The sequence below is a fragment of the Phymastichus coffea genome, unplaced genomic scaffold (assembly GCF_024137745.1).
Source record: "Phymastichus coffea isolate CEN01 unplaced genomic scaffold, Cenicafe_Pcof_1.1 PCOF00169, whole genome shotgun sequence".
NCBI lineage: Eukaryota > Metazoa > Arthropoda > Insecta > Hymenoptera > Eulophidae > Phymastichus > Phymastichus coffea.
This window is the reverse complement of record NW_026706980.1, coordinates 45,651-67,047: the sequence shown is the minus strand read 5'-3', so window position 1 is coordinate 67,047 and position 21,397 is coordinate 45,651. Positions and strand designations below refer to the sequence as shown.

Genomic DNA, 21,397 nt, shown 5'->3' with positions numbered 1-21,397 from the left:
AACACGCTCCTTCCGCTGCAGCGTGGTTCAAGCACAAGTCCGTGGGTAGCGAGGCACAGTAGTTGAGCACTCGACGGGCACCTATGGAAAAAAGTGTTCTTCGCTTGTTTCATGCGTTTGCAGACCATCGGATGTTTGTTCGTCGTCGGAGTTTGCGGTTTCTCGGGGCGACGAACCGCTAGTCGCTCAATTGACTGGTGGGGTAGCTCGAAGCCGCAGCACAACTATCTGCATCTGTCTGTGTGTGGTGTTGGTTGCGCGACGAGGAGGCGCTCCGTCTCTGTCTGGTCTCGGCTATGGCCGTATTCATGTTAAACGTCTGCAAGTTCAACTCGTGTGGACTGACGTTCAAGAGCCTCGGACACCTCATTCAGCACATCGAGGAGACGCATATTGGTAATTCCTACAGTTCTTATCCACGCTTCTCGACTGCCAGGCTCGTCTGAACACGCGAAAGCTCGCTCGGCAAGCTTCCGAGGTTATCTGGGACCTCCGCTCGTGCGGTGCGCGCCGTGAAACGACGAGCTATACGATGCATCGCTCGAGCAATATTGCTGTTTTTGCGAGACGTGACAGCGCGTGATTTCGGTAAACTTAGAAATGTCGCGCACTTATTTTGCCATCGCCGATGGGTTTCCGTGCGGCGGATCGTTCGGCAACGACACCACCGGAGCTTTTTTTAAAAGCTACGCACGCGGAAGCTCGCACCTCGGTGATCGTTATTTCGGGAGAGTGCATCGCCTGTTTTTCCTTATTTCTTTTTCTTTTTTTTTTTTCTTTTTTTTTATATATAGAGCAGCATCGGCTATAGCTTACGGCCACCGTAACGAGTCAGACAGTGCTGCATTTGTTCAAACGAATCCGGAAAGGAGGAGAATCGGCGTTCTCTTGGCAGTGGAGCTTGCAAGTTTTGGATGTGCTTTCATGAATGAAAACTTGGTTGAACGCGAAAACTACGCACTCGATAATGACGAGCGTCGCGATCGGCGAGAGATCAAAGCAGAGCAGCGGCGCCAGAAGACGCCCGGCAAAGGCTGCACCGCGATAAAGGACGAAAGTGCAGGTCGTCGCACGATGCCGCCGGTGGGGGAGGAACGCGGGGAGAGACTTGCACGAGGTGACGTTCGCGCGTTGCAGACTACGACCCACACGTGGTGGAGCGGACGGAGCAGCAGCAGCCGGCATGCATACCGCTGAGCTACGTGCTGCGCTTCCTCACGGAGGGCGCGCGCGCGCGGCTACACTCGGGCCTTTCGTCGCAGCAGCAGCAGCAGCAGCAGCAGCAGCAGCATCATCATCATCATCAGCATCAGCATCAGCATCAGCATCAGCATCAGCAACAGCATCAGCAGCAGCATCAGCAGCAGCAGCATCATCATCATCATCAGCTGCAACTGCAGCTGCAGCCACCACCGCAGAGGACGCCGAGTGCGGCCACGCCGAGTGCGACCACAGGTAAGGGTGTCGGGTTCGGCGCTCGCACACCATGCAACCCTCGGCACTACGCGGCTGCTCTCGCATTGCAGGGAGCGACGAGGCTGACGAGTCGGACAACGAGCTACTCAGCGAACCGTCCGATAGCAACGACTCCTGGACCACCCTCGAGGAGTTCTCCGCCGACTTTATCCTCCGCTACGGCAGCAGGTACAAGCGCGCGCGGCTGGCGAGGCTGGCGAGGCCGGGGATTCCGCGCCTCGCGCTTCACCGACCGGTCTTACCGTCGAGCTCTGCTTCCAGAAGCTCCAGCGTCAATGCCAACAGCCTCTGCAGCAAGGAGGAAAAGCCCTTCGCCTGCCCTGTGCCCGGCTGTAAGAAGCGCTACAAGAACGTCAACGGGATCAAGTACCACTCGAAGAACGGCCACAAGAACGACGGAAAGTGAGTACGACGACCGGCCGGCTGTCGCGCTCGCACAAACCTACAAATATAATGCCCTGTGTCCGTGTTCGCAGAGTCAGGAAGGCCTTCAAATGCCCCTGCGGCAAAAGCTACAAAACACCCTACGGCCTGAAGAATCACATGGCTCTGCGGCACAGCGGCTCGACGCCGCAGCAGCAGCCACCCAGCAGCAACCACAAGTCCGCGAGGGCGGCACAGTCGAGGCTGGAGCTGGATAGCGATTCGTCGTCATCAAGGTCCAGCCTGGCTGGCAGCTCCAGGATGCCCAAGGTCAAGGTGCCAGCCATCCAGGACCACGGCTACATGAAGTCCGACCGATTCGACGACTGCGACGGCCTGGGCGTGCTCACGCCTGCCTCCTCGCCCAAGGCCCACGCCGACAAATACCTCTACTCTAGTCAAGCCGCATGCAGCGACAACTAGCCTCTGTGATAACGGAACACTCTTCCCAGCCGCTCTGCGCAACGCAACGCGGAGCGGCCAAACGAAACAACACAATGTTAGCGCGCGTGACGCTCGATATCCTCTTTTCTCTAGCTCTAACTCTATCTTTCCCGTTGTTGATTACTGTTGTTGCAAACTGAACAATTTGTTGGAAGGTTGTGTACACAAATGCAATTTTATTACGAATAATAAAGAAAATCAAAGCTCTGTTACGAGATTGCAAGCCGTTTCTGTTGTTATTCAAAGTATACGAGAGTTTTGTTGATTGTTTCTTAAAAAAATTTATTCAGGGCTATGAGATATCATTTTTGCCTCTTTTGTTGTCGTATTTTCTTGATTTTTAACATACATAAATATATATAGCATGGTTATAAACGTTCAAAGGTTGCATTACTAGGGACAAAGGAAGTTTGGAAAAGATAAGGAGTTAAGTTTTAGGATATGAGAGTGAGAGAGAGAGAGAGAGAGAGAGAGAGAGAGAGAGAGAGAGAGAGAGAGAGAGAGAGAGAGAGAGAGAGAGAGAGAGAGAGAGAGAGAGAGAGAGACGTATAGTGAAAGACTCGACGTGTCGAGAGAAATAGATGAAGATATACGTTCAGAAGGACTGTTTTTGCTTCATTTATAAAGACAGTGAACCTAAAGTTGCTTTTCTTTATATTTGTCGATTTTTTCTCATCCAAGGATAGCAATCATATTCATTATAATATATTAAAGTTGATGTTACTTTTAATCGCTTAAACATACTAATATCAATTTTAATATAATTACAAGCATCGTTACGTCCTTATGTAGTCAGCCGAGTACAAACGTCACTTGATAATTCTTGCAGCTTCAATGTATTACTCTGAGAATCTTGCTTTACATTATTCATCTATTTATCTATTTATCTATATATATATTTATATATATAGTGATTTCATTCATCAAATGCATATACATTGAAGCTTTTATATTTTGTCAGAACAGCAATCACTCTGCTCATCTCACATTTGCACCGATTCATTTGTTTCGTTACTTTTGAACTCTTTCGCTCGTTTTCTTGCGCACGCTCTTTCACACTGTCACTCCCTAGGCAAGATTATTTCAATATTGCGATATACGTTAGAAAAATATGCTATGCCTAAAATAGGATAAAGGCCTGAAGGCAACCTCTCGTCGATATTATACCGATTATACCGGTGCACAGTGTCTTTTTATTTTCCTCTCGCTTACACGCAAACTTTTGTCTCTTTAAAGTTCTCTCCTCTTTTTTCCATTTTCTTTTATTTTAATTTTTTTATTATCTTCTGATTTCTTTATCGATTTTTTGCTCTTTTTTTCATTTTTTTCTAGTTGTATGTAAATTGAATTATATTGTTATGTAATTATATCGTTCTTTCTGAGGTGCTCAGAATACTAATGGAAATGACGACGTAACAAGGTACAAACATATGGCTACATCGACGACAGATCTAAGCACTTCCCGTAAAAACATCGTTCCTCCGAGGCGTCGACAATCAACATAATGTTTACGCAGACTCGTGATTTATTAAAATGCGATCCGTGCCGCTCGTCGAGCTAATATGAGAACATATTTTTGGTAAAATTTTGAGGTGATTGAATATGGTGAATAAAAAAAAATAATAATCTTCTTTTTATATAGATCAGTTTATTTACAGGAAGACTTAGTCTGTCGTGCGCTCTATAATAAAAAGAGAAAAGAAAAAAAACAATGTAGATTACTTTTTCATTATTTAGTTTTTTTTTTCTTTAGCACATGAATGTGATAAACAAAAATTCGACGAGTATTGCACTTAGAGCAGTCGAATGCGCGTTTTCTTTAAAAGGAACATATAAATTGGAAAGTATACTTGTAAAGTAAATTTCCGTATAATTGGCGCGTTTGAATAGCTGTAGAAAAACAACGAATATCTTGTCGAAAGCGGCTAAAATAAATCGTCAATGGAACTGCTCAAAGATCGCAAAACTCGTACTCGGTATTAATAACAGCAATTCGTTTCGAAAGAAAAGAAACAATAATCATTGCAATTTGTACTAAAAGTATATTGTATATTCGATGAGTGAAAAAGATGAATCGTTGGTTACAATACACACGCACGAAGAAAAGAAAATAGGTGCGCACCTAAAAACTTAAAAAGAAGCGGTAATGTATCGAACAACTTGTCTCCATTTAAGCTTAAGATTATATATCCGATGAGACAGACGTTATTCATCTTAGCTAAATCGGAGTCTGCGTCTTATTGTTTATACGATAAACGACGATTCATGTTTCTCAACCTAAAATCGGTACATCTCCTTTCGGCGCATCTCCTCGGGATAATTGTTCCATTGCAATTATACAACACAATTAACAAGCGTGTATGAAAGTTTCGTGTATGCTTATTGTTATCCGTTTTCCGACAGGGGTTAAACTCTTTTCTCGCGTGTGTTCAAGTGTGTATCGTTATCGAAGGCTCTCAGGACGGTGCAGCAGGTCGTGGGGCACATTGAATGCACCACCGTCGCCGCTGCTCGGGTCCTTTGGCAAAAGTTTGCGCGACCACGATGAAACGTCTCTTAGGATTTGCGGCGACTTGTAACTGAACAACGGGCGCACTCGATTTCTCGGCACATCTTTATTTTTATTACACCGTACCGTAGTTTCCCTGTTGTTTTGTCGTCGACTCTCTCACACCTAATGCCCGGCCTTCAAATTTGTTTGTTGGTTTTTTTTTCTACTATACACACATACACACACATACACACACACACGCGCGCGCGCACACACACACACACACACACACACACACACACACACACAGACATATAAACATTGCAGCGCTGCGTCGCAGCACCGGAATACCTCGCGCAGCAAATTTTTATGTAGTTGTTTGTTTTAGCAATAATTTCCATTTCACTTTCTTTATCTAATGTAATCGTAATAATATATAATTTATTCACGAAAGAAAAGGCATTAAAACAAGCGAGAACAAATGAATAAATTTAAATGAATAAATTGAAGAAAACGAGAAATACCGACACTCGACTCCAGTCGTTGCAACAACACGCAGTTTCATTTTTTGTAATAATATATGTATATATTTATGTATAAGACACACACCGATCTGCACAAAGAAGATCGGAGAACGAGGAACGGACGCGCGCCATCGTCGGAAGGATCTATCGTCGGATGCTTTAGCAGCAAAGAAAGTCGCACGCGCGGACGTATACGTGTAGCGGTTTCTTCTTTTCCTTGATATATATCTTTTTTTGCCTTTTTTATTCATCTTTTTAAAAATAACGATTCATAACGTAATTTCAAACAGTATTTAATGAGTAATAATGCTCGTTATATTCTCGTGAGATTGGACATAAACACACAGTACTACTTATATTCCATTGCATTATTTATGAATCAATCAGCTAACATACTTAATAATTATTAGACTAATCGTTAAACCTAGAATTGTGATCACCCATCAACGTCAGTCATCATCGTCTCTCAATATAACATTCACTTTCGCGCATCGCTCTTAACTAATTATTGACACTATGGAAAACAAAAAACAATTACAAGTTTTTCAATTTGCTCTTCTTTTTCTTCGCCACTTTATTTCGCGTTAAGCCCTTGTATATTGATGGACTCGTCCGTTAACAAAAGATTACACCGTTTTGTCTCTCAGACCAACTCACTGCATCAGGAAATTATTCGCCTACTTAAAATAGAAGCGCTTTTCCTTCCGCTTAATTTCTCTTCTTTTCATTGTACCTAAATCCGCCTTTCCATTTTTTAAGTAAATTAATAAACGTAATATAGAATAATTATAATAAAACCATAATATTTATAATAATAATAGATAGAAGATAATAAGCTGGCAGCAGTTAGTAATAACCAGATACTTTGTTTTTCTTTTTTTAACGGTTCTTTCAGTAGATGACAATCTGACAATGGCACTGGCAACCAAAAAATTTACTTTTCATAACTTTGTTTAAACGCACGCAATCTCGTACGCGCCAATAGCACTTGCTTTCTTTTCTGCTTGCAGCAGGTATCCGATTTCCGTTTAGCTTACGCCCGAAGTCGCGATCCTCCCATTGTCATCGTTCGCTTGACAAAATTTTTTTGTTTCTGATACATACATTCAGTTAATTTTCTCTCACGCTCATTTACACATTTTCTCGCTCTCGCTCCGAATGTCTATCTCTGCTTTGTTCCTCGATGTGCAATCAGCTGCCAGATAATTTATCTCGTTTTCTTCGTATTTTTTAATATTTTGTTTATATAGTTATATAACCATTTTTCCCAACGACTACACACTAAATAGTTCAAATTTTTTGCACTTTTTCACCAACAACAACTGGATTGTTGCGCCGAATCTCTTGAGCGCCCATTTCTCTGTAATCAAATTTACAGTCGTGCTTGTCACTGTATCGATGCACAGAGCAGAAGAGTCCCCCACATCGACATTCAAAGCCTACAAAAAAATATTCCAATTAGTCATGAGCACAATGACTTTTTAAATTGGAAAATTTATTTGGTCATCTACTCACCGGTCAGTCCAACTTTCTTGCGACAAATAGCACAGCGGTTTTTCTTCTTTTTACCATCCTTGTCAGTTTCCTTCCCATCAGAACAATCTTCAAGATCACCACTGCTCACAGAGCCTTCAGCAGTTACACTACTGTTTCCTACTTCGCTTTCATGATCGTCCCTACTAACCTGCAACTAAAATCATTAGGATGTTAAAAGTTTGCCAACAATCTGAGCAATATTTTGAAAGCAAGCATTTAAATGTGTCTCACTGTCATAAGCACAAATGTTTTGATCCACTAAAATCTAAACAATGCATTAAGAAGAATTCACAATAGTCAAAATACGCAAATTTTGAATGTTCTTTCATCAAATATAAAGTTTCTAATCCAAAGCATACTGTTGTGAATGCAAGGTTAGTATGAAATTACTCATTTCTTTGTTACCATGGAAACAAAGGCCAGGAACGGAAAAGTTGGGACAAAATAGTAAAGATTAAAGGTAATTGATGGTAATATTAAAGAGGAGGATGAAGGAGGATGGTAGAAAGTTATGATAAGCAGAAAATAATAGCACTCACCTCTTTCGGACTGGACAAATCTGACTGAGGTATGGTAGGGATAGTAGGCTGAGCAGTTCCTGTAGAGACAAGACTGTCAAAGGTGGTCTGTAGTGTGCCAGTATTGCTGGAACCAGTCTGGGATGAGGGCACAGACGTAGCAGACACTGGAGGTTGCTGTTTCTTCTTGAGATTCTCCTTGTAGCAGAGAGAACACAGGCCATCTGTGGCTGGCGAGCCATAGAAGCCACAGCCACTTCTGCACAGGGCTTGCATGGGATTCGACTCGCGTTCCATCTTTTGTGTGTGTGTGTGTGTGTGTGTGTGTGTGTGTGTGTATAAGCTTGCTTTCTTGGAAACAAAAAAAAAATCGAAAGTCTTGCTCTGGTCAGAGTTACTGCTGACGGATCCTGATGCGAATAGCCAGGCAGCAGTGCTCGGTTGATCCTTATATTCTGGACGTTGGCTCGACGGGCACTCCTCTCCGACAACTGGTCGTCACCACTGATTCACCTGCAACAGCAGCAGCGCAGCACAAGAAGGCCAGCATTAGCTTGAGTAGCGTTAATCACACGCACACACAATCGTCGCACATATAGCGCACGCAGCACCGCACAGTACAATACGAGTAGCGAATAACGCGAGCGCGTGAGGGTGGGTGGAAGGGAGAGGGGGGAGGCAACAGTGGGAGTGAGAAGGAGACAGAGAGAGAACAAAGATATTAACATTAAGGTGTAGCGACGGGATCGAGCTGGGCGGGCACGGGGTAGATAAGAGGCGCAGAAAAAAGTTGGCCGAGCAAAGCTGCTGACTACGCCGATCAGGAGAGCACACCAGCGCATACACCTCAGGCGATCGCGAGCAGAGCGTAGAACAGAACGCCTGGCGTTGGCTTACACACACCCAAAGCGCGAGAGAGAACAGCGGCGCGCTGGCAAGAGCGAGAGAGAGACGGACGGAGAGTCGCGCACCCGAGCGATAGACAAAGACAGAGAGACACTTACGAAGGCGTACACGAAGGTGCAGGGGAGGGGGAGAGCGCGAGAGAGAGAGAGAGAGCTAGAGATTCGCTGCAATCGGCCTCGAAAGTCGCCTCGTCCTCGACGAAGGCACCGCCTCCCGGACGAAGCGGCGGCGGCGGCGGCGGCGTCGCCTCCAAGGTAGAGCACACTGCGCGCGCACTACTTCCAGCTGCCTGCCTGCTTCGCCTTCTCTCTCTCTCTGCTCGCCCACCTACGGCAGCCACTCGCGCTCTCGCTCGCTCACTCGCTCGCTCGTGCGTCGACGTGGACAGACTGGCGGTCGGGCTGCGAATGGGGGCCGATACGCTACTGCGCTACGTGTGCGCGAGCTCGTATGTGTGTGTGTGTATGTGTGTGCAAGTATGTGCGTGCGAGGAGCCCCGACCACGACCGCGCACGTCTATACGACCGCACGGGTGGGGAGCACGAAGATGACGGTGCAACGGCAGCAGCACCAGCAGCGGCGGTGGCGGCAACGGCTGCGGAAAAGCCCTTCGCACTCGTGGCTGCGAGAGAGAGAGAGAGAGAGAGAGAGAGAGCACGCGCGCGCGCGCGCGCGATCTTATGTAACGAGCAGCACTCGCGTCAGCTGCTGCCGCCGCTGTTGCTGGCGTGAAAGCGGCGCCGAGGAAGAAAAGTGAAAAGATCGCAGAGTCGGTGGCGGCCTTGATTGCTACGGGGCGCGGATGAGCGCGGACACGCTCCTGAGCAGGCTGAAACAGGCGGAGAGGGCAGCACTCTCGGCGTGCATCGCCAACTGCTGCTCGTATCTCGTATATCGCGCCAGTGCACACACGGCTCTCTTCGCACTCGATAACGCGGCGGACTTGTTAGCCGAACGTCGAACATCTGTTCGCTCTCGCCTCCGAAAGCTCCTCCCGTCCGCAGTCGTGCGTTGTCGCGACTTTGGCTGGCTTCTCCGACGTCTCCGTCATCGTCGTCGTCGTTGCCGCCGTCGTATGGAGTTACCACGGGATAATAAGAGCTCGGGTTTCACGGATTCGGAAAGCTTCTTCGGCTCTCTCTCCCTCTTTCTCACTAGCGGGATAAGGACCTTCCCATGCCGATAACGCCTTCTCTGTTTCGTTTATCTCGCGCGCGATATTCGCCTGCGTGTAGTAACGGTGTGCAGCTTTCCCGTGAGACGTTGTGACGAAAACGGAGAAGAAAAAAAACCAGGGCAACGAGTACGAGTGGGGGTCACTTATGCAGCTGTTGAATGTAGGTGACAGCGGCGACCAGGCTGGCGTAAGAGAACGAGCAGGCATTGCACGTGCGATGAAAATCTCGCGCCTCCGTGGTGCTTTATCCGACGCCGGACAGATCTGAATCGGAGAACGGCAAAGTCACCCTCGCGGAAGTACGACTGACGTCAACGACGTCACACCGAGAGACAGAGAGAGGGGGAGGGTGGGAGGGAGAGAGGACGACTTTGGTACACGACGGCAGGCGGGGGGGGGGGGATTGCTTTCTTCTACGTGTGCGCGCGCGCGTGTATCACGATGACTAAACGCGCGTAAAACGCGTCGCGCCGTAAAATGCGTCACACACCTGCGCTCGCGGCCAAATAGCGAGAGAGCGCGGCAGCGCGTAACGGAATCGAGCGCAGCGCGAATAATCGAGCGTCGACGCGGACCTTTCCCACGCGGCCCAAAGTAGCGGCGACGAAAAAAAGCGCGCGCGCGCGCACACACACATACACACACGCACACGAGAGAGAGAGAAATAAAAGTAGGCTACGCATCGATTTTTCGCAGCGGGCTAAATGCTTTCGACGGCGTACAGTGCACGAGTCGTCTCGGCGTCGTCTGTGAAAAGGAAAGGGGTCGCACGCAGGCGCACCACACCATGATCGGCCCGCTCTCCTTTCCGTCTGGAGAGCAGCTGCGCCGTCTGCTACGCGGACTCATTATCATGGGTGAGCGCGCGACTGGCGAAAATGCACGACGCGTCGTTTGCGCGTACACCGCAGTCTCGCGCGAGACGTCGCAGCTTGCAGCAAAGCGGGAGCGCGCTACCGGCAGAAAGGGAGCCGAGGAGCGCGTGGGCGTGCGAGCTCGTCCGTTCGACTTCTCTCTCGTTCTTATGAATCACCGACCGATCGAAGCGTAGCCGCTGCCTCTTCGGATTTCGCGCAGTGCACGGCGCGACGTTTATGGGCTCGATCGTTCGCCTCCACGGTCGCGCTCGGCCGGCTAATTTCTTTCCCTCGGCCGTCTAGCTTCGGACCGTTGTGCTTTCGCTACGGTGATCATTCGCCGTACCGTGCAAAGCAAACGAACCGCAACATCGCGAGCAGCTCGAACGCGAGGCAAGCGGTCGAGTGGCGGGAGCAGCTTCTATCGCGAGAATGACCGAAGTGCCGGAGGAGCTTGCGATCCGGCGGGGACGGCCGATAACGAGAGAAAGAGCCGCGCGTGGCGTGTCGCGGAAACGTGACACTCGCGAGAGGCTGACGCAGGCGGCGGGTCTGCAATCGGCAATCCGATCGATTTCCCAGGCGTTGAGCAACGCTCGTTCGCGCGCGCATCGTTTTATACGTGAGCAAACGGCTAAAAGGCCTCCCGTGCAATCTTGGCGAGCAACGCGCTTCAAGACACAAAGAATCAAACGAACTTGCCGACGGACGGGGAGAAGCGGCCGCGGGCACGATACGAGGTTATCGAGCTTTCGCAGAGCGCACGTGGAGGGGGGAGAGCGAGAGAGAGAAAGAGAGAGAGAGAGCAACGTACGAGCGGCGGCGGCGGCGACGCCAAAAAACGGCGACCCGCGCGCGCCCGTACTCCTGACCAACGACGCGTCGACGAACAAAGGAGCAGGTGCAACGACGTCTTCGGGTTGGGTTTTCGTCGACGGGCGGACGGACTCGCGGACGGACTCGCGCGGCTAGAATCGCTAACAGTAAAGCCAAAAACCAGTTGCAGCGACGAGCGCACGCGTACGGGTAGGCGTACGCAGGCGGCGACGGCGCTGTCAACGACCTCGACCTTCCAGATCAGCGCCCGCGAGCGAGATTAACGGCCGCTTTGCCAAGAATACGCAAGAGCGGTGACATCGCCTTTGTGCTTGTCCGTCGCGGGATTTTCGGCTTGTTCTCTGTCTATCTGTCTGTCTCTCTCTCTCTCTCTCTCTCTCTCTCTCTTTGTCGAGTTTTTCCGCTGCTGGCTTAGGCGGGTCGACGACTCGCTCGCTCGCTCACTCACTCGACGTCGACTGCACGCACAGCAGGCTTCCACGAGGACTCTTTCCGAACGAACCCTACCGGCCGCTCGACTCTTTTTGTTCAGCTTAACGAGAAGTGGCGACAAAACTCATTAGTCACGCGATTTCGTCGGCTCCCGCGGAAAACAAAAGCCTTTATCGCGTTCGCGCGCCGAAAACGGTTGGACGCAAAGCGCGACGGTTCGTATCGCTAGAAACGTCGTGTCACGCCGATGTAAGGTGCAACGAGTCGCAATTGGTGCAGCAGTGGTTGTGCTCTCTCTTATCTAATCAACGCTCTGCTGCCGTCGGCTTTAACTTATCACCATTCATAAAGTATAAGTGCCAGTCGGAGAGAGAGAGAGAGAGAGACAAAGAGAACTACGTCACGAGGTTCTACGCTGCTCGGTTCTTTTTTTGGTCGGGTTTCGCGCGAGCGTGGGGCAGGTGCACGACCTTCCGTGAGCCGAGGAGGTCGCGCAATTTTCGGAAGCCGGCCACTGACGTATTCTCGACGGACAGACCAGAGTTCGCGGAGATAAGGGGATACGCGCCTCGACGAGTTCGAAGTAACGGCGACCGGTGCCATCGCCCCCTCCCCTCCCCTACCCCTCGCCGACGCGCGTGGCATTTACCGTCCGCACAAACAGCTGATTGATTGACTGCTGGCAGTCGCACGAGTCACAGAAGGAAAAATCGATAGCTCGGGCGGGCTTTCGGAAATCCGTGCGGGCGCGCACGGCCAGCAGCCCAAAAGCAGCCTTGACCCACTTTGCCAGCGCGCGCCGCGATTTTTTTTTCCGTGAAGCAGAAGGCGTACGGCAGTCGGCGGACAGCGCTCAACGCGGCGCTCTTTATGTATAGGGGAAGACGCGCCTTTGTCCAGCGAGACGCGGCCGTGCGCGCTCTCGTGAAAATTCACGCCGAGAATCCGGATTGCTCGCTGACCGATGGCTGCCCGCGCCAATCGTGGCGCACACCGCCTTGGCAATCGAGTACCCGTCGGTCGCTTCGCGAATTGGTCCGCTCTTGGACGAATCTCCCGCCGAGCTAACCTCGTTTCGCGCGTGCCCGACAGATTCGGCACCGCGAAACACAAACCAAAACAGACGCGAGACGATCGCAATTCCGCCTCGAGCGCGCGTGCGAGATACGCCGCTTTTGGCAATCGATCAGCGGACTCGGCAGCAGGAAGCGCGAGACCGCCGCTGGCAGCAGCGCCGAAAATTCGAGCGCACGCACGGCACCGAGGACGGACAGCCCCGCGCGCGCTTCCGCGGCCTTGGCAGCGCGAAGCGAGAGACACCACACCGAGCATAACGCGATATTTCGGCTTTCGCTACGCACATCGCCGAGGTCAGCCGCTCCGCTTCTTCTCGTTCCATTTTTTCACGCGCCCGCTGCCTCTTTCTCTCCTCCGCGCGCGACCGCGCATAAAGCGCCGTCGACGAGACTACCGCGCGATCGTTCATCGATGCAAATGCACGACGCGCCGCGCTTTTTCTTCGTAGCCGCACAACTGCGTTAACAGCGCGTTGTCGATCTCCCGGCGCACGTGGACTCGTTAATCGGCGGCGACACGTGCAGCACCACGAGGCGACTCGACCCTTTCGCCCGCTCTCGCTATTTTCGGCCCTTGCGCAAAGAAAGCTCTCTCGCGCGAGCTGCCGATATTCTGCTGCTGCACTTGTGTCCATGGCGGCGACGGCGACGACGACGACGACGACGACGACGACGACGACGACGACGACGACGAGGACAACAACAACAACAACAACAACAACAACAACAACAACAACAACAACAACAACAACAACAACAACAACAACAACAACAACAACAACAACAACAACAACAACAACAACAACAACAACAACAACAACAACAACAACAACAACAACAACAACAACAACAACAACAACAACAACAACAACAACAACAACAACAACAACAACAACAACAACAACAACAACAACAACAACAACAACAACAACAAGAGCCAGCGAGCGAGAGCTGGCTTTCCACATTTTTACTTTCGAACCGAAGCATCGACTCTGAAGCACGCTTACGCTCTCCAAAGCAATCCGACACTTTCCAATGCTCGCCCGGCATCGCGCGGATGCTCCTAGCAGACGCCACACTGACTTCTACTCGCCATTGCCCTTTCATCGCACGTTTCCTCCTCGCTTTCGCTTGTTTTACTGCCGCCTGAATCACTTCCGTCTACTTATCTTTCTTCTCTTCAAATTTCACCAGATTCCTCTTCGTCAAACTGATTCCAGTTAAAACTGTCGAGAGAAGAGAGAGAAATCCAACGAAAGTATTATATTCATAACGACGGTACGCAGCGAAAAGTAAAAGCACCGAAAAATCGTAAGCTCAATTCGTCTAAACTTGATCCTGAACTTCACCGAATGGTGAAATAATAGACGACTTCGATCCATGAAACGAGAAAAAAACACTTGTATATCCTCCGCGCGATACGCCCGGAATTCCTCGCCTACGTCAAAATCGACCGCCTCTCGCTTTCTCATTGCAGACGACGAAAAGAAAATGACACTTCGATAAACTGTCGATGACGGATGAAGGTGTTCTCGTGAACAAATCTACTTGTGACGCTGCGATATGTATTGAACAAACAAACAAATAATTTCTCAGAAACGAGCGAGCTGCGTCGTTGACACGAATTTGCTAGCAGGCCGTTTATACTGCGCAGCATCGGATTTAAATCCGTAGGTAGACAGCTAAACACGTGGCACAAAGACATTGAGAAGACAAAGCGCTCTCACTCACTCTCTCTCTCTCGCTCTCTCTCTGCCTCTCTCTTTCTCTCTCTCTCTCTCTCTCGCTGTGGATGGGGGATAGCGTGACGAGGATGGTGCACATAATACACATACATTCATGAGCACGCGGAGCTGAGGCAGAGAGCCATGTACAAGGGGAATGGAGGTAAAACGAACGAGAGAATCGAACTCGTCCGAGGTTCTACAGTATACGTACTCATAGCCTGCAAGCATGTGAGTGCGTGTGCAACTCATCGGCGCTGGCAACGAGTGGGGAGACTCGCTCTCGCTCTCTCTCTTACACACCACTACCTACTCAGCATTCTCTTGCACGCGCTCATGCAATTGCGCGATATATATCTACTGTTGCTATATAGCTATAATCGCTTGCACGAGAGAGGCGAAACATTTCACGGCTGCCCTGGCAAAAGTGAAAAAACCAGACGAGCGCGGAATTAGAACGCAAGTGTTACGTGGTTCTAAAGAGAGAACGCGTAGCAGCGAGGAGAAAGAGAAAGAGAGAGAGAGAGCGCGATAAGCCCGAGCGAGAAAAAAGGAATGGGGATTCGATAGTGGCCACCGCCGCTCACGCACGCAATACGTGGATGAGGAAAGAGGCAACGCAATAGCTCTTGCTCGCTCGCGCACTTGACCCGAAATTGCGATGCCGCCGCCGTCACCACCAACGCCGCAAGCTTCCGCCAAGGGCCAAGATGCGCTCCGATTAAAATTCATGTGAGCGCAAGAGAGAGCAGGCAGGAGAAAAGGGAAGGACGAGCAATAAAGAGCACGGTGAGGGGGTAAAGGTGGGGAGAAAAAAGGGGCCTTTGTACGCAACGCTCGCAGCACAGGCACAATGCTGCCTGCTGATGTCTGCGTGACTCACACACTCGTCGATAACACAGCTAACGACGTGGACATACAGATACACTGGATAAACTTACCGAAACTTGCTGTGGTGTGGCTGCAGCAGCAGGGCGCAATATGTCAGCTGACTTGACGTGTGCAGGCCGAACGCGATGCTGTGCCAAGAATCCACATAATTACGAGCAGCAGCAACGCCACTCACACACTACGACAAGGAACTGGCAGCGCACTGTGCGAGAGACTACAGCGACCACCACTCGCAATCCACAATAATATGATTCTCTCTCTCTTCGCGATCACCTCGCCGAAGATAATACGACAGTTACGACAACTGCTGTGCGATGTAAGTGAGTACGTCCGCGCCCAGAGGCTCTCTTCTCGACTATCTTTCCGTCGCTATTCTACGCTACGAAGTGAGCTGGTTACTTGCAAAAAAAAACAACAACTACGAATAGTCTCTCCCACTCTCCAGGCGTACGAGCACCGAGCTGCAGAGCAAACGCCGCTCTGTTCTGACGACGACTAAACTCGCTATACTAGTCAGATTCTCTGCCCCTTCCTCTATCCCCACCACTCGCTTCTCTTTACGAAGTCCGTATTATGCTTTGACTTAAACTTTTTCCCAGCAGTTTCTCCATTTAATGCTTTCCTTTTGTTTTCTCCTTGCACCCGCGACTTTACTACTATCTAGGTCGATTTATTCAGAACTCGTTTTTTATAAAATTGCAAAATTTTGGATTTTAAGTAGCAAAAATACAATTAAAAGGGCAAAACGTTATTACGATTAAGTAAAGTGGTTTATTGCTTTCGGTGCTGCCCTCCCTTGGTTATTACCAGAAGTTCAAATTAATTTCAATATGGCGGACTTTTACGAAGTTGTTTGTAAACTTGACTAACCGGCCGGTAATTAAATATTATAGTCTGCTTTTATACCAATTAAATATAAAAAAAATACATATATATATTTAAGAATTTGTCGTTGTGTGGAAGCTTTCTTTGTTCAATAATTAGTTCAACTATGTGAAAATAATAGTTCTACTCTAGTTTTATACTGAATATCATGACTATATTTGTTCATTAAGTACCTCTAGTAGATAAAAACGTTAAAAATAAATATTTAAAAAATCATAGTTTGGTTATTGATAACAAATTTATAAATAAAAATATTTCATTCTATATCTTATCAGTAATTACTCCAAAACTGTTGGCTAAAAAAATGTTGATTTTAATGGACATATGCAATTGTATGTACAGTTATTTACATTTATTGGTAGCAGAATGACTCATAATAAGTCTTGTTTAGACAAAACTTGTGTAGTCTCTTCTTCACTGTCTCCACTGAGAGCTGTGAAATTAATATTAATTAAGAACAACGTTACAAATAATTTTAAATGACACACTTAAAATTAAAAATTTACCAATATCATCAAGAACTTTTTTCGATGATGTCTCTGCAATAAATTCTACATCATCATTGTTATCATTGTGATGCTCAAAGTCATTGTCCGAAGAGTCCGAGGAATTCCACGTATTTCGGCCACCTTCTCCAACTTGATTCTGAAAAATAATTTGACTTTTTGAGTGAATTCATAGTGCTTAATCTCTGTATATTTTCTTTTAATTGTTAGATTCCATGTTATGGTGTACATTTTTATAGAGCTCTCTACGTGTTAAATTTAGGCCGTACATCCATCTTTATAGATTTTAATATAATTATTTTGAATCTTACACTTTTTGTTATCAAATCAGCAGCTCCTTCTCCTGTATTAATAACTTCACTTTCCTGATTATCATCATCCATAGCCACATCTATTTAAGAGAATATTAAACAGGATTAAAATATCTTAAACATTAATATGAACTTTATAACATTGTTTGAATAATACCATCTTCTATTTCATTGCAACCACGCCATGTAGTCAGTCTAATATTTATTCGTTCTGAGATCATTGCTGTAATTTTATCTGTAGCAATACAATGGGCAAAGGTATTTAGCTGTGGAACTTCCTTTTTATATCTGAAAAATTAAAAAAATGATGTATGAAAGTCTTTTGATTCAACAAACAGTTTACATTACTTGGCTTCAATATCTTCTTTCACTATTGCCTTAATTTCCTTGATCAGTTCATAAGCATAATTTGCAGCAAAATTTGAAACTGATGGAACAACATCAGCAACTAGAGAGGTATATTCAATGTAGTCAAAGAACAAACTGCAAACTTCTCTGTAGGAATTTACACACAAGCTCAAGATGGCAGAGCCAACTCTTTCTTCTAGATATGAAGGGTCAACTACTGTCTTACCACTGATATAATAAAATATTTAATTGAAAATAGAAAATGAACTTTTGTTATAAAATGTGCACTTTTGTATCATACTTTTGAAATGTGATAAATGATATGCAGACTGGATGGTGATATAGCGTTAGAGGAAGAGGATCTTTTTCAGTAAATGAATGCACAATAACTTCTTCTCCAGTTGATGTGACATCTGGTCTATGAAAATGCATTAGAGCAGCAAGAGCTGCTATAGATGCACAATCAATCAAATTTCCATCATGATTTATAATATTTATATCTACCCTAATGTTCCAAACCTAAAAAAATTAATTTATCAGTACACCAAGCCATTGTAATTATTTAAAGTAAAAACATTGAAAGTAGACCTTTTTATCAGCAACAATACATAAAGATTCTAAATCAATACATCTAGAGTCTTTCAAACACTTTTCCAGTTGTCTATTGATTACAGCTGTTGCTTCAGATCCTCTGCCACCTTCAAAATGTGATGCTGCCAGTGGATTCAACTCAACATTAACATGTAACATACCCTCATTAGGTCTGGCACTTTTTGGTGGTTGTATATCACATGATACTTGAGCAGCAACTCTTAAAAATTCAATAATATTAGATACTTTAATAGATTTAAGACATTTGTAGATAAAAAATCTAATACTTCGTGAGACCCAAAGAAACCATACAACATCCCCAATTGGTACCAAAATTGATTTTTAACTGTCTTGGTTCTAGCAAAGTTCTTCCATCTAATCGCTAAAAAAATAATAATTTATTTTCTTGATTATTTATATTTGGATAATGGTATCAATTTTGCAATGTAAATAATCACTGTTTAGTATTGAATTAATTCAATTTAAATTCCATTACCGTATCAGATGCAATTGCTGCGTTAACAAAAGTCTTTTCACAAATTGACACGTAAGTCTCTTTCATTTTGTTTTCTTCTAATTTTACTTAATTATTTTTTTCAGATTCCACGTTAGTATTTCATAACTCAGGTTAATATCAACAAACGTGCATAGGATATGACGTCAGTTTTTGGGAAGTCACTGCTCAGTAACGCCATCTTTCTATTTCGACAAATGAATGTTTTCAAAATTTGTTGATTTTTTTGCACAGATACAGTCGCTAAATCTTTATTGTACAACAGTTTGAAACAGGTAATGATATTTTAATATTTTCTCTTCTTTAAACAGCCATTATAAATATCTAATTGTCTTTATGCTGGCTAGAATCGGAAGTCCGGACAACTGTGTAACTCATTGTATGCACATGCGTTTATCGGTGCTTGTGTATGAATTGCGAAAATTGCAGTAGAGTACAGTAATCCTTGAAAAATGTCTGATTTATTCAGTGGTTCGTCGAGTTTTGACTCGGATTCAAACAAAACGAATGCTGTTACTGCTGAATTACAAGAGTTTCTTATGGTCGAAAAGCAAAAGGCTCAGTTTAATGCTCAGGTAAACTTGCTATCTGTTTAACCTCTTTATTTTGAAAATGAAAAATTACATAATTCTAATATATTATTTATCGACAGTATATGTTTTCCATGATTATTTTTAAGATTTTTCATTTTTAATTTATAGATTCATGAATTTAGTGATGTTTGTTGGGACAAATGCGTTGATAAGCCCGGAAGCAAATTGGATGGTAGAACAGAGACATGCCTCACAAATTGTGTCAATAGATTTATAGATGTTTCGCTGCTGCTAGCCAATCGATATGCTCAGATTTTGGAAAAGTCTTTACAATGAGTGAAGTGTATTCACTTTTGTTATAAACTATTTAGTCAAGTTAAAGTTATTATTCAATTCAATAGATGATGTCTATTCCATTGTATTTTCTATGTACAGATTCATAAAAATTGTAAAAGCACGACAAAGAATAACTAAGACACGACTTGCAAAGTATAATGTTAATTATAATGTTATTATATGATAATTGAGTGGTGAAAAACTGTAAGAATGTGTTGATCAATTAATTCATATTGAACTTGTAAGGAATAGGAATTTGTATGCCTGTCATAAATTTAATTAAAGAGTACTTTTACTGTACATTGAGTTGTTTTGATTGGTTGTAATACAGAATATAGAAACAATCTTAATAATTTTTACAAAATTGTCAATCATAATCATGTCAACTTATGTAATTTTTGCACAGATATTAGAATTGCAATAATGATATCATGTGCTTCAAGTCCATGCAGCTTAAAATTTAATGTAAATTACTTGACCTATAAAATTAAAATTATTTTTTTTTAATTAAGCAATTGACTAATGTAAACAAATATTTTGCAACTGTCTGCTTATTTATTTCTTCCACCCCGATTGCCTCTCCGAAATTGGCGCGGTCGATAATCAATAAATTTCCCACGTGGACTATGCAAAATAAGCTATCCTAGATCAACAGAACTTGACAATAGCACAACTATTTGTTCGAAAACAACTGGCAGCGTTGTTGTCACCCACATTATTAGAATATCTCGAGAAGGAGTGAATCCACAAAGAATCGCACCTAAAAAACTGAATGAACGATGAAAAAAAAAAAACGGAAAGCTTGCAGGTCTCCCATGTGATGGCAAAATTATAAAAAGCACAGACAGCAGCGGTGGTGGCAGCGGCAGCAGTAAGAAGAGAAAGAGAGAGAGACAGAACCAGGGAGAAAATGAGCGAAGATACGGCAACACCGCAAAGGCGGAGGCGCTGCTCGGAATTGCGCCGCTTGGCCTCGGTGACACGTTCAACTATAGCTATATAGTGAATCTGGCGAGTGGTGATAGAGCAGCAGGGTCGCTGGCGAGCGAGAGCACTGGCAACGTGGCCGGCTGTTTGTGTGGAGAGACTCTGGCGAGAGAGCTGTGCCGTACAGCGAGCGCACATCAGGGCTTATAGATACATCGCGTCGTTCGCGCAACGTCTCGCTCGAGCAAGTACGATATTCGTCGTCCGCGTCGCGTGAATTCTGCAGCAGCTTCGGAAAAGGAGTGGGCGCAATATGAGGGTGCACATTTTACCGGAAACAACGCCGCCCAGTAAACGAGTGACCTTCAGGAGTCGCTGGCCGACCTGAGCCCCAGCCCTTCCAGGAACACCACAGTGGGGTAATCATCCACGTGTCTTAGATGCACCAGCCGTAGACTTAAAGGTAGCTTGTCCTCGGCGAGGATTCGCGAGTGCGGGCTTTTGCGCAGTTTGCTGACCCAGAAAAGCGCAACGTAGCTTTACTCTAAAGAAAGAGAGAGAGAGAGAGAGATCAGTGGGGAGTTCGCTCGCCGCGCGGAACAGCTGTTGCTGCGGGAAGATGTCGACCGCGGGGAAACGCCAGAGCGTGAGCTGCGGGGTACGGAGCGCGGGGTGGGAGTGGATCAGGCTGCGCGCGCCTCTTGGCGGCTTCGTCGGCACTCGCGGCCAGGAACGTCTATCGCCGTGGTTCGCGCCCGATCGGACTCGCATGACCAGCCCTATTTTTATACGGCGAACAGGAGCAGTGCCGCCTTGTTTCGTTGTTTTTTTGTGAAAACTCGCTGATCATGGTGCACACTGTGACTTGAACTATCAGCCAGAGGTTTACTAGACACTGTGCTGTGAGTGCTATTATTTAGTGATCACTGCCAGTTCGGTTTGTCCTTATTCTCTATTTTACAATCTTTTCATGCCTACGAATTTTGTTCAATGAATGAATTGTTTTTTGTGTCATATTATTACTAATTACTTTACACCTTTAGCTAGAAATTTGCTAAAGTTTCTCTTCGATAATGTTATGTAAACCAGAAAACGAAGAACCAACGATGCCAATAAAATAGAAGATTTTTATCT

The 21,397-nt window shown here is 46.1% G+C and overlaps 3 protein-coding genes across 4 annotated transcripts; 1 reads left to right on the top strand and 2 right to left on the bottom strand.

Annotated features, from left to right (window-relative positions):
• The first annotated feature begins 37 nt into the window (after nt 1–37).
• Nucleotides 38–5,143, top strand: LOC131673150 (juxtaposed with another zinc finger protein 1-like). Its single transcript, XM_058950899.1, has 5 exons — nt 38–396; nt 1,138–1,455; nt 1,527–1,644; nt 1,738–1,878; nt 1,953–5,143. The coding sequence occupies exons 1-5, from the start codon at nt 297–299 to the stop codon at nt 2,320–2,322; spliced, it is 1,047 nt and encodes a 348-aa protein (XP_058806882.1). The 5' UTR covers nt 38–296; the 3' UTR covers nt 2,323–5,143.
• On the bottom strand, nt 2,805–15,816 carry LOC131673151 (AN1-type zinc finger protein 5). The gene is made up of 4 exons (XM_058950900.1): nt 15,363–15,816; nt 7,434–7,925; nt 6,874–7,048; nt 2,805–6,797 (listed from the first exon to the last, which is right to left on the bottom strand). The coding sequence occupies exons 2-4, from the start codon at nt 7,707–7,709 to the stop codon at nt 6,649–6,651; spliced, it is 600 nt and encodes a 199-aa protein (XP_058806883.1). The 5' UTR covers nt 7,710–7,925; nt 15,363–15,816; the 3' UTR covers nt 2,805–6,648.
• Nucleotides 15,817–16,489: 673 nt separating this feature from the next.
• LOC131673113 (exosome complex component RRP45) lies at nt 16,490–18,736 on the bottom strand. Of its 2 annotated transcripts, none has more exons than XM_058950830.1 (9): nt 18,450–18,736; nt 18,241–18,335; nt 17,951–18,173; nt 17,664–17,881; nt 17,363–17,590; nt 17,172–17,302; nt 17,015–17,094; nt 16,704–16,842; nt 16,490–16,630 (listed from the first exon to the last, which is right to left on the bottom strand). In XM_058950830.1, the coding sequence occupies exons 1-9, from the start codon at nt 18,513–18,515 to the stop codon at nt 16,569–16,571; spliced, it is 1,242 nt and encodes a 413-aa protein (XP_058806813.1). In that variant the 5' UTR covers nt 18,516–18,736; the 3' UTR covers nt 16,490–16,568. The 2 variants fall into 2 exon arrangements, with proteins under 2 accessions (XP_058806813.1, XP_058806814.1); XM_058950831.1 differs by having other exon boundaries at nt 18,241–18,328.
• Between the last annotated feature and the right edge of the window lie 2,661 nt (nt 18,737–21,397).